Genomic DNA, 12,137 nt, shown 5'->3' on the forward strand with positions numbered 1-12,137 from the left:
TCAGAGTACTTGGATAAGGATATCTTGTAAGGCAATACTTGGCTACCACATTCAAATGTGGTGCCCTTTTTAAAATGTTTATAAGGTAACAAATGGCTTTATCAATGGTTAATAAATTGTTTACTAATGCTCCTATCAGTGGTGGAAAGCAACTAAGTACGTTTACTCAAGTACTGTACGGAAGTGCAATTTTGTGGTACTTTTTCTTTACTTGAGTATTTCAATTTCATGCTACTTTATACTTCTACTCCACTACATCTCAGAGGTCAATATTGTACTTTTTGCTCCACTACATTTATCCGACAGCTTTAGTTACTTTACAGATTAAGATTCTACAAACAAAAAACGTGATCATTTTTATAAAATACTGTGCTGCAGATTAAACTATCCAACAGTAGATCAAGTAGTTAAAATGCTGTCACATTAAAATGCTGCTTACGTGTTAAAGCATCAGTAATAATATTCCAATAATATAAACTCTGAAAGGGACAATTCTGCACAAGTACTTTAATTTTAAGTATATATTTGATGCTAATACTTTTGTACTTTTACTTCTAAGATATTTGAATGCAGGACTTTTACTTGCAACGGAGTATTTCTATACTGTGGTATTAATACTTTACTTAAGAAAAAGATCAGAGTACTTCTTCCACGGCTGCTCATTAGCCATTAAGAGGAACAATGTTTGCGTTGCCAGGTTTTGGCCGGTGTTTATCCTCCACCTGCAGCACACTTTCTTTGTCTTTTTAGGGCCGCTGGTGTTCAATACATTTATTAGCAACTTATTGAAATTTATATCTGCAGACTTGAGGAATTATATCAATTTATTGATGACCTATTAACATTTATAAAGTAACCACATGACTTCATAACTTATTCTGATATCTTATTAGAAAGTGTTGACCCTTTAATTCCTAATTTATTTCATGCTTGACTTTATTTATTTACATTTCATGCAGCTTTATACTTCTACATCTCAGAGGTAAATATATAAATTTAATACTGTTTACTCCACATTAATCTGAGTTTTAGTGGAGTATTTTCACAGTGTGGTTTTAGTACTTTTACTGAAGTAAATGATCTGAATACTTCTTTCAACACTGGTGACGATGCATTTTTTTTATTTAGCTGAAGGAGAAATAGATTGAAAAAGTTTTCAATCACCAAATCTTGGGATACATAGTTTCCATTTGTAGGTAACCAGTGATGTATAGGTTTTTTTAAACCATTAATAACGGTATTATTTGCAGCTTACAAACCCTTATGAAGTGGTATAAATAACTCTGAAATATAGCCGACACAAACTGTAATTTAGGAAGAAGTTTATTTCGTGATTTTGAACATTACGTCATGTTGACTACAGTGTACATGCGATATTCAATACATGCTGAGTGAGAGAGCAGTTTATTTAATAGAAGATGTTGACTGGTGAAACACTGCAGGGCGTGCAGTACCACGGGAGTTTGTGATTTAATTAAATTGTATTGTAATTATCCCACTTAGCTTATAATATTCTTTCATCTTTCAGTCCTCAAATATATATATAGCTTATCAAGAAAACAACGAAATCATACATCTGAATTAAAGGCGGTACAAAAATAATTCCTCTAAAAACATGTGCCACAGTAAAGCCCTCCCACTGGAGAAAAAAAAAAAAAAAGCACACCTGCGGGGGCGCTGTTCCTCTAACGTCTTCATTTCACTTTGGAGTTTGGTAGTTCGGCTCTTCTACATGTTGATACTGATGGTGTTATAACTGCTAATACTACCACACACATTATGCTCTAAAGCTGAGTCTTTGAAGCAGGAACAGGTGAGCAAAATGTTGCTTTTCAACAGTCATCATGGCGGCCTTAGTTGGCCGGCTGCTGGCGCCCCAGCCTGATGTCATAGGACACCATGTGGAAGTTGTCCCAAGCGAACAGCTTCCTCTGAGCCAGATTGTAGTCGATCATGCTGTTGTAGCGGTACTTGTTCCTGAAGGGGATGGCCACGGACTTCCCCTGGCTGGTTTTAGTGTCGTACACGTAGTTGATGACGGTGTTGGGCGACGTGTAGCTGGCCACGGTGTACAGCTTGCCGCAGATGATGAAGGAGTTGGCCACGGAGAGCTTCCTTATGTTGGTCTCCCAGCTCCTCTTCACCTCCAGACTGTGCGGGTCCAGCTGCGACATCACGATGGCTCCCTTGGCCTTGTTGGTGGAGTAGACGGCCCACAGGCCCTGCTCGTCCACGGAGAGGTCGATGTCCGTGTAGCCGCCCCAGGAGTAGGGGAACTGGCCGTGGAAGCCGGCGTGGGGGAGGTCACGGCGGGCTGCGGTGGTCTCGGAGGCCAGGTCGAAGCGGATGATGGAGCGGCTGCGACGTCTCTGGTAATACAGAGAGCCTCGGTACAGAGTGGCACCGGTGCTCTCCACCAGCTCCGGCAGCATCAGGACCTGTTATTAGAAAACATGACAATAAATACTAGGAATGATCTTTCGGCTTATTCCCATGAATTAATATAATCCTTGCGACACCGACCTTGGATGGGAAGCCTTTAGAGAGTTGCTCCATGTCGTCATACCCAAACAGCTGCCGGACGTCAGAGCCGATGGTGTCGATGCGCCAGACCATGTCCGGTCCATAAGGGGAGACGGCCTCGGGGTCCTGCATCCAAACTCCATATTTACCTGCTATGTTGTCCGCCTTCCTGTGAGTGACCGGGTCACCGACTGAAACCAACTCCCCACAACCTGGAAGGAGAGGAAGGGATGAAAAGATTTGTGAGACACGTTAAAAAAAATCTAATATTTGATATAATCATGACCGTTCAGATCTGAATATGTGAAAAGCAATCTCAGAACCCATCAGCTGTTTAACGACAGATAAGCATCTGGGGGCAAAGGGGCTATACTGTATTTCTGGAGTTCCGGTGTAGCCAACGGATGTTCGGTTATTCCGTTTCTGTGTGCTGCTTATTGTTTACAGTCCGATAGTTACGAGACAACGTGTTTGACCGGATTGTTACACAAATAGAGATAGCCGGTGGGTTCAGACATTGCATTTCGGCCAATGCATTCTGCCTCATTTGCTCTCCCCACAGACTGTTTCTCTGCATTCAACTAAAGCCCGCTCAAACGTGATTGGTCAATACTACTCGGATTACAAACGGAAACCAGAACGCTTCCGATACCAAACTCGTCTCATTTCTACAGTGCAGAAACTGTTTATAGAGATTATGTGAAAAGCAAGAGCTTTGAATCCCTACAAGATGAAATATGCTGACTGTTGCAGGTGGGTTTCCCTATTTTCCATTAACGGGTCTTATGTCTGTTTCCCCTTCAAATAATGTTTCCTGTAGGCGTCACAGAGATGACTGGTTGGGGTTAGGTCTAAGGTTGGGGAAACAATCATCCTCAAATCAAATCTAATTTTTCTTTAAAGGTGCAGCGTGTAGGATCTGGCAGCATTGCGACCAACTTCTCCCGCGTGCCGAGCCCACACGTTCTCATCCCAACGCATCACATACTAACGCTTCATCAGACTCCTTGGCGTCGCTTTTCAGTAAACACGTGTTTAATGTTGTGAATTAAACAAAACCACTTGCTTATTTTTAGGCAACAAAACCATTTAGTTCGGTTCAGGAAAACATGGTTGACTTAAAATATCTAAGTTTTAACAGTGCAAATGTGACTGGACGTTGTGAACATAGGACACGTACAAACAGCTCATTATGAAGTGAAAGTGCAACGCAACGCACGGGACATGAACAGAGGTCTCCCGGATGAAAGCCTTGTGTTTGTTGGACCCATTCCCGCCCTGGGAATGAGAACGGGCTGGCCAAGCTTTTAAGGGAACGACGGTGGCCGACGTGAAGACGTCAATGGCCCTATCTAGAGTCAATGTTTGGTTTGTCCGTTCTGGGCTACTGTAGAAGGGGACCCGCTCCGTATGTAGATATAAACGGCTCATTCTAAGCTAACAAAAGCACAACGATTCTTGTTTTCAGGGGATTATACACTAAAGAAAACATACTTATTATTATATTATATTATATTTCTGCCAATAGATCGCCCTAAATGCTGTTCTTTTAAAGTCGTTTTTCTGACTTAAGGTCACTTCAGGTCACAAGTCACGCAGTGAGTGGTATACGTCAAAGGGTGTCTACATTTTCATGTCTGTGGGGCAATGGAGGTCATCCGATCGCTGGTCAGGGGTATGATGAGGTCATGATTTCCCATCATGGAGGCAGACAGCAGGTCTAGAGATGCTGACTGACTTCTCTGTTAGCCTCAACTGTTGTCTGAGTCACCAGCATCAGAGCAGCAACTGGGGCTACACCTCATCCTGGGCAGGGACTCATGCGCTGCTTGTCTTACTGTGGAAAACGATAAGGCAGGCTTTATATTTACCACCTCCTAAAATACACCGTTGCTCTCAGGTCCAGGACGCAGCGCCGGATTAAGGGTTAGATAGGAATATGTATTATAAATACACCCATTGCCATGCAGCTTCCCTTAGACGCGGTAATATGACTTGTTTGCCTTGACGTGTTTTCATGATCCCCCAAACAATCAAACCTGCAGAGAGCCAATCAGTAGCTCTGTTGTGGTTAACAGGAGGGAGGGAGTTGGCAGTGTGTGTGACATCCTCGTTAGGGGTGCTTTCCCTTTACATTTACGAGACAAACGTGAAACTCGGGCAGGCCCTCATTCCTTCCGATTGGCATGACTCCGGTATTCTCGCCCCAAATGCTGCAGTATTAATAGCAGTATTTGCTTTGAGGCTTTCAGCAGGGGGCTGAGTGTCATGTTTGCCAGGTCAGATGGAGGAGGGAGAGGGGAGAAAGGGTGAGTGAGAGGGGTATGAGCTGCCAGGACTGAGTTTTAAAGGACTATACTGGTGTTTTTGCAAGATTTAGCTCTTTAACTACAGAATATGTGTTCTTTACATCTTCGCTGACTGAGTGCGATGTAGTTGAATATATTTTTTTGAAACTTCTCCTATACACAGGTTTGATCTTAAAGGTGCCATGTGGAGTTTTCCAACGTGATCTCATCCCTACTCGTCATAGTTTGCCACTTGGGCAGAAGCCGGGGCCAGCCTTTTGGATAGTATCTTGCAGAAGGTTTGTGCGTGGTTAACGTTGTGAAACATGGCGGTGACGTTTAGGCAACAAAACTACTTCATTAGGGTTAGAAAAAAGATCATGGTTTGTCTTCAAATAAGTACGCTTGTAATGTAATGCAAGCTACGGACGTAACGTTATGTGACTCAGTGGCGTAGCAGCGTCGTAAAAATCACTCAACTTGTTTTCACACAAGACACGAACACCGGTCCCCTGAGTAAAAGTCCTGTGTTTGTTTAACCCATCCACCACCTCTGCCTCCTGCCCTTAGTGGACTTTCTCGCTCTTTATACTACGTCCGTTGTTCCAAGGGTCTAAAATTGTTGGGTTTATATTGGAGTTATTTGAAAAGCCCGGATACAGACGCTAAAGGGTGTCTTGTGCGTTGGTATCAAGGCGCCGAGAGTCACTGCCCAAGTGTTGGTATTTGATGCCCTCGGAGTGAGACCAGGCTGATTCTGTTTACATTCATTGTGTGTTATGCTTTAGGGCCTGTTAGGGAGAAATAAACAAGAATATTTCAAACAGAGACCTGTGTTGTCCTCAGATCCGTCTGGAGCGGGAACCTCCGTCACCTCGGCCTTCAGCTCCTGGAAGCCTGGAGGTACGTACTGCCACGCTGAGTCTGACAGGGACAGATGGACACATGGATTTAGCTGGATAAGAAACAGTTATAGGTGGAGGTGATTCTTCAGAAAACCACGTGTGTCCCACCTCTCAAACTGCTGCTGTCTCCCTGCCTGTTGGGCCTGGTCATCAGGTGAGACATCGGATTGGAACCTAAACACACACACACACACACAGTTTAGTGATTGCACATCTCACATGCAGCGTACAATAGTCAAGAGAGTGTTTGTGTACCCAAACGTTAGCTATGGCAATACTGACAGCGGGGAATGTGACAGCAGGAAACAAACACCCCTGAATGGATTCCCAGCTGCGCCGGAGTCAGCCTGTCGCTAGATTGGACGACCACAACAGACACATATGACACCCATCCCACCCCGGCACTGTCAACGGCACGTCCTCAAAACTTCAAACGAGTCGCTCGGCCCTTCTTCCCATGTATCACTGTCAGGTATCAGCCCTTCTCTTCTCTTTCATCTCCTTAATTCATTCCCCCTCTTGTTCCTCCCCATTTACCCCCCGACCCTGTGCTTATTTTCCCACTTGGCTCCTTCCTGAAACCATTACTGTGCGAAGTAAACAATGTCAAACAATGTCTGTAAACTGTATACTCCTCACAGGCATGGCGATACAAACATGGTGGTGTTTACAACAGAAAAATGAGCTTTTCAATCACGTTTATTATGAAAAGTATGCGTTTGTGTACCTGCGTCCATGGGTGACTGTTTGTATGTGTGTGAGCACGTGCCTGCTGTGCTCTTGCACGTGCAGTGTTGTGTGTCCGCCGATTCCAGGCGCATAATGAGCTCTAATGATGCAGAGAACCTTAAGCGGCAGCATCTGGAAGCTGATGTTGATTCTTGGCGTTGATGAGGAGGAGAGGGAGGATGGTAATGGGGCAGATGATGAATACCGGTGACACGGGGAAAGTTAGAGATAAAAGGGTTGAGCCCATTTAAAAGTGTGTAAAGAGAAAGGTCAGTGGTGTTTTTAGGGGGTTTGCTGTGAGGCTGTTCCCACAGGACACAGCCATTCATCATCATCATCATCACAGGTTAACAGACACTTTCTCTTACTGTCTTTTCCCCAGAGTGTGTGGGTGGGTGTATGGGGGTGCCATATGTGGCCTCATATCCTGCCTCTTTGTTTGGGATGTCACTGAGCAGAATACCATAAACCTCACAGAGCAGACAGGTCTTAATTTCCCAGAGGAGGCTCAGCCAGAGGAGACAGCGGCCTAATCAGCCCCTGCTTACAGAGCTCAGCAGAGCTGTTGGATCTTATTTGGGTCCATCCTCCCACAAAGTTCAGTTCAGCATTCCCATTATATTGTTGTCATGAAACATTTTGCATCTGGGTGTTTATTTTTCCCCCCCGTATTCGTAATTCAGGGTGCAGTGTATAATCAAGAAATGGAAGAAATTTACACATTTAAATTGAACTTAAAATCAGCCACAGTCTGTCCATTTAGTCCCTCTACCTGCTGCATGATATGCACATTGATTGAAACATATTTTTAGTTAATTGAACATTATTTATGACTGCATTTCCTGCTGGCTGCCCATTCAGGAAATTGAAAGGAAACTTCTGAAAGTCATGGTGAAACTAATTATGTTTTGGTAATGGGCTAAATGCTCTGACTATAACACATTAATATCTGTAAATGTGGCCCCTGTGGTTTTATAATAATTTTCTTTTGAGTACTGTTGAATGTTTTCAGCCCACACCGTTTACTGTTGCTGTAGTTCTGCTTTGAGCACATGCCAGGTCTTCAATTAGCGTAAAGGCTCGTCGGCTTGCGGCTTCAAAGTCAAAAAATAACATTGCAATATATCAGCTCATATATTTTGAGAGGCAGTTGATACTGGAGGTCATAACCACTGCTTGAGTTGTAATCTTATAAATAATTTCCTGTACAAACTTTGCCAAAAGCGCTTTGACTTGTAACTCCTCTCTCTCTCTCTCTCTGTGGTTCAGCATGTGGTCCTCTCTCTGTGATCTATTCTACATCTGCCTCTCTCACCCTAAGGGGCCCTCGCTGTGTATTTCACTCTGCAGGTGCAAACACGAGGAGCTAAACAGATCACCTGGAGTATGCAGAAGGTATGAGTATGTAAGCTCTCCTGACACAGAGGGAGAAGGGATGTCTGGTGGACGGGGAAGGATTTACGGGCAGTAGCAGAACACTCTGAGAGCCAAGAGGGTGAAGAGAGAGTGATGGCTTAACTGAGAGAAGAAAAGGGGGATGGTGACCAACAGGAGATGGTGGGTGAAAAGACGAGCACGGAGGCTAATTAGACGGATGTTTGGCTACTGCAAACACACAGAATACCAGAGCTTAACCTCACTGGCTCCACGATAACTCCCTAGATCTGTGCAGCCCCTTTAACCCCCACTCCATCCCCACTGCCCTGACCCACCAGGCGTCATCAAAAGCCCTGAGATGAGACCCTGGCACGGAACCACCACTTCCAGAGCGTGCATCACATTTCAGCCGCTCCCTCCTCCACTTCCCAATCAGGCTATTCGCGCCCTGCTCGTCATGCAGAGGGAAACACTGGTCATAAAGAAAGCTGCGGCAGGATCTGCTCATAAATACTGAGCCGACCCTCTCTGGCCTGGCCTGCCACCATCGCCCCTAAATGCAGGCGGGGGAGCAGAAACCTGAGCCGTATGTCTCTGCAGACTAATGGGGGCAACCAAAACATTAACCTCACAAACACACACAAAGATGTACATGCAACATTAGAGGATGCACACACTTTATTCCCCTGCTGTCTTTAAGGGGATTTATGAAGGAAGAGATGGTGTCCGGAGGAACCTGAGCTTTAGTAGTTAAAGGTTAATGTTTATGTTTGCTGTATGTCAATTTCTGTGCATGTACATTGATTGCAATGGAAACCAGAGTCAAATTCCTTCTATATGGACACATACTTGGCCAATAAAGCTGATTATTTATCAGCTTTATCTCTGTTTCTGCAAGCAGCGTACAGAAACAAACACTCACACGGGACCCCTGTTCCTGTGCAAAACACTGGAATTATGTGTGGCTCTATATGTGCATGGTATTCCACACATAGATGACATTTATGCATAATTTCTCAGCTCCAATTAATCCATCATCATTCAGTTAGAGTCACCAAATACATTCATAAGAATTCATAACAAGATTCATTCATAACAAGATTATATTCAGGTGTAAAAATAGTTTCCTATTCATAAATGTCATTAAGTTTTGCACATTTTTTGAATAGCTCATAAAGTGTGTGGTGTATCTCTTACCCCCCGCAGGTCTCATCAGGCCACTGTCCTGCAGAGGGGGGCTTGGTGGGACCATGGGGGTCTGTGGAGGACAGGGTCTGTTCTTCAGCCTCTCCGTCTCCCTCCTCATGTCCTCCATCCTACGCTGCAGCCCCCCCAGCTCCTGCTCCAGACGCTCCTTCTCCCGCTGCAGCAGGTTCCTCTCCGCCGTGGCCCGGTTCAGAGCCTCCTGAAGCCCAGACTCAGCTCTGGCTGTGGCCCCTTGGGGGCCACCAGTCTCCCCTCCGGTCAGCCGGGACACCAGCACCTCCAGCAGGTTGAGTCTAGCCTTCAGGCCCTCCACCTCGGGGCCCCCGGTCTGCGGGCAGCTGGCCTCGGCGGGGCTGGGCACGGTGAAGGTGTACTGGCATCGTCCACCCCGGTCGTTGCCCTTCCACAGAGCAGCTCGGTCCTGAGCGTCCCCTCGCAGCAGGAGACCACACATACACAACGAGACAAGGAGGAACATGCTGGAGACGGTCCTTTCACACAGACAGGTTACTTTAAATTCTTTCTTCTGTCCAGTCTTCTTTTATTTGTCAGCTCCTAATTCCCAAATTCCCTGGTGATGACTGTCTTTCTTATTTTTCTTTTCTCAGGTATGTCTTCTTCTTCTTCTGTCCTCCCCTCTCTTGTTCTTCACTCCTCAGTGGACAGGTCTGTAACACTGAGCTCTCCCCAACAGCTCACAGATATTTATATAGTCTGGAGGGGAAGGAAGGAGGGAAAGAGAGGAGAGGTGAAGTGAAAGGGAGGGAGGGGAGAGAGGGACAAAACTGAGGAGGAAGGGGGGAGGGAGGGAGGGAAGAAAAGTAACGGGATGCTGGTAGTTTTGGGGACAAAAACAGCCCAATATCACACAAGTTTGAGTGTCTGTCTCTGCAAAAGCTGTTTTTTGGATTTAAGGGTCCAACATGACAGCTCTGTCTTTTAAATTTGTGCAACTCCAGTGTCATTTATTCGTGTCTTATCTGCAAAAACATCCCCTGATATGCATGATGCAGTCCCATGTGTCAGAGGGGATTTGGCCCCAGCAGCATGGCAGGCAGAGCTCGGCCTCATTGGATACAATTACCTCCTGAGGAGCCGGTGTCCCCTTTCATATCGGCAGGGGGCCAGAACGTGACGCAGGTTCAGCCGATAAGGGTCGTCATTAAGAGGGGTCGAGGTTACAAGTCAATCGATGACCTGATACCGGACGTTGACCCCGACATGAACCCAGTCCCCTCAGCTGAGCTTGGGTTTGTTGTGTGTTCATGCTGCAGACTCCCTTTAAATTTATATTTAATACAACATGAGTGAGCTGCCCGGGACTATCCCTCCCCGAGCTCACTTCCTGTCACTTTGGTGGATTTGTTGCAGTCTGCGTCTCGTCCCTCCTCCCTCGTCTCTTTCCGTTAACAATCACAGACACATTGAACCGCTGCCTGCGAGGCTCACTTCTCCAGTCATGTGAGACGGAGAATGATCTCTTGTTTATTCTCAGAGAGGCAGGATGAGGAGATTTGGAAGTGAGAATCAGAGATGCACGCGATGAGGCAGGTGTGCAGACAAACGCACCTTCAAATCACAGGTCTCAGCTTTCCCTCATATCCTGCCTCTAAAATCAGTCCTGGCTCCTCTCCTACTCTTCTTTTCCTCTCCTTACTTCTGTGTATCTTCTTGTGCATCCATCTCTGCTGACCTGCCAGGCCACCTTTAACCCTAAAACACCACCTGACCCAGATGCTTCACTCCAGGGAGGCTAGAGGGGGCGAAGGGTGCAGAGGGGAAGACGTGCACACTCTTTAGAAACACACACTTCCTCTTGCAGGTTGATGCCAGCCAGTCAGTGCTTGTTTACACTCAACAGGTGGTACCTGAGACAGTCGACTTGATTGATGAGGCACGTTTGCGATTGGTTGGACAGATGGGTGAGCGGATGAATACGGTACAGTGTGTGTTTGACTTCCTCTTACAGGAAATATCTTCACAATGAGACACTGAAGAGGGTTGAGACACGTGAAACAAAGGAGTGACTAAATCATCAAAGATGAGAGTAAAACCATGTGTCAACAGAAACAGAGACAAAAGTGAAGAAAGAAGCTTCTGGGAAAGTAGGAGGAGTGAGAAACAGGTACACTATAAAAAGACGAGGAGCGTTGCAACATATGAACAATGTTTTCTTCACTAGAGAGTTTAAGTATCATGGAAATGTATTCTGTACTTCCTCGTCGACAGGACAGGGTGTGTGTGTGACTGACTAATGCTGGTTGGCACACGGTCCACTCTTTTTTCTCGATTCACTGTTATATGACTCAAGTAACCTCCGCTATGCCCGGAATCTGAAGTCATCCAGCATGAGCCACTGACGGAGGACCAAAACATGCTCTGCTGCCAGTGTGGGTGTGTCTCCGCAGGAAGAGATGATAGAAATGTCCTCAAATGCACAAACATAGTCTAACTGAATATTTTTTTTTCCTTTGCATACAGCTGGACACAGTCCTGACGTGAAGCTAAATTAAACCTTTAAGAAGAAGGAGTACACACCCCCTTTAAAATGTCTTTGTGGGTAACGGGATAACTCGTTGACGCAAATTTGTTTTAATGCAACTAATTTCTTTAGCGCATTAACGCACCTTGTTATTTTTAGGTTGAAGCCAGAGTGAAGATACTGGCATCATATGAAACTAGAAAACCCAATGAATCCATTGATACCAACCATGTCATACTAACTTGTCGTGGAAGAGGTTCAAAAACGCTCCAAATTTACGCTAAATTTTGGCAAGGAAAAACTGGCCTGGCCATTTTCAAAGGCGTCCCTTGACCTCTGACCTCAAGATATGTGAATGTAAATGGGTTCTATGGGTACCCACGAGTCTCCCCTTTACAGATATGCCCACTTTATGATAATCACATGCAGTTTGGGTCATAGTCAAATCAGCACACTGACACACTGACAGCTGTTGTTGCCTGTTGGGCTGCAGTTTGCCATGTTATGATTTGAGCATATTTTTTATGCTAAATGCAGTACCTGTGAGGGTTTCTGGACAATATTTATCATTGTTTTGTGTTGTTAATTGATTTCTAACAATAAATATATACATACATTTGCATAAAA

The 12,137-nt window shown here is 45.2% G+C and overlaps 1 protein-coding gene across 1 annotated transcript; it reads right to left on the bottom strand.

Annotated features, from left to right (window-relative positions):
• Nucleotides 1-1,305: 1,305 nt before the first annotated feature.
• Nucleotides 1,306-9,706, bottom strand: myoc (myocilin). The gene is made up of 5 exons (XM_074635952.1): nt 9,020-9,706; nt 5,825-5,890; nt 5,643-5,735; nt 2,524-2,735; nt 1,306-2,438 (listed from the first exon to the last, which is right to left on the bottom strand). The coding sequence occupies exons 1-5, from the start codon at nt 9,504-9,506 to the stop codon at nt 1,854-1,856; spliced, it is 1,443 nt and encodes a 480-aa protein (XP_074492053.1). The 5' UTR covers nt 9,507-9,706; the 3' UTR covers nt 1,306-1,853.
• Between the last annotated feature and the right edge of the window lie 2,431 nt (nt 9,707-12,137).

This window comes from Sebastes fasciatus, chromosome 5 (genome assembly GCF_043250625.1).
Source record: "Sebastes fasciatus isolate fSebFas1 chromosome 5, fSebFas1.pri, whole genome shotgun sequence".
Classification (NCBI taxonomy): Eukaryota; Metazoa; Chordata; class Actinopteri; order Perciformes; family Sebastidae; genus Sebastes; species Sebastes fasciatus.

What these genes read in the sequence shown, in the direction of transcription:
- myoc (XM_074635952.1), bottom strand. Translation starts at nt 9,506, where the DNA reads ATGTTCCTCCTTGTCTCGTTGTGTATGTGTGGTCTCCTGCTGCGAGGG. An exon ending in CCTGATGAGACCTGCGGGGG is followed by an intron (nt 5,891 to 9,019) that starts GTAAGAGATACA and finishes GTGTGTGTTTAG; the next exon opens with GTTCCAATCCGATGTCTCAC. An exon ending in CTAAAGGCTTCCCATCCAAG is followed by an intron (nt 2,439 to 2,523) that starts GTCGGTGTCGCA and finishes TTCTAATAACAG; the next exon opens with GTCCTGATGCTGCCGGAGCT.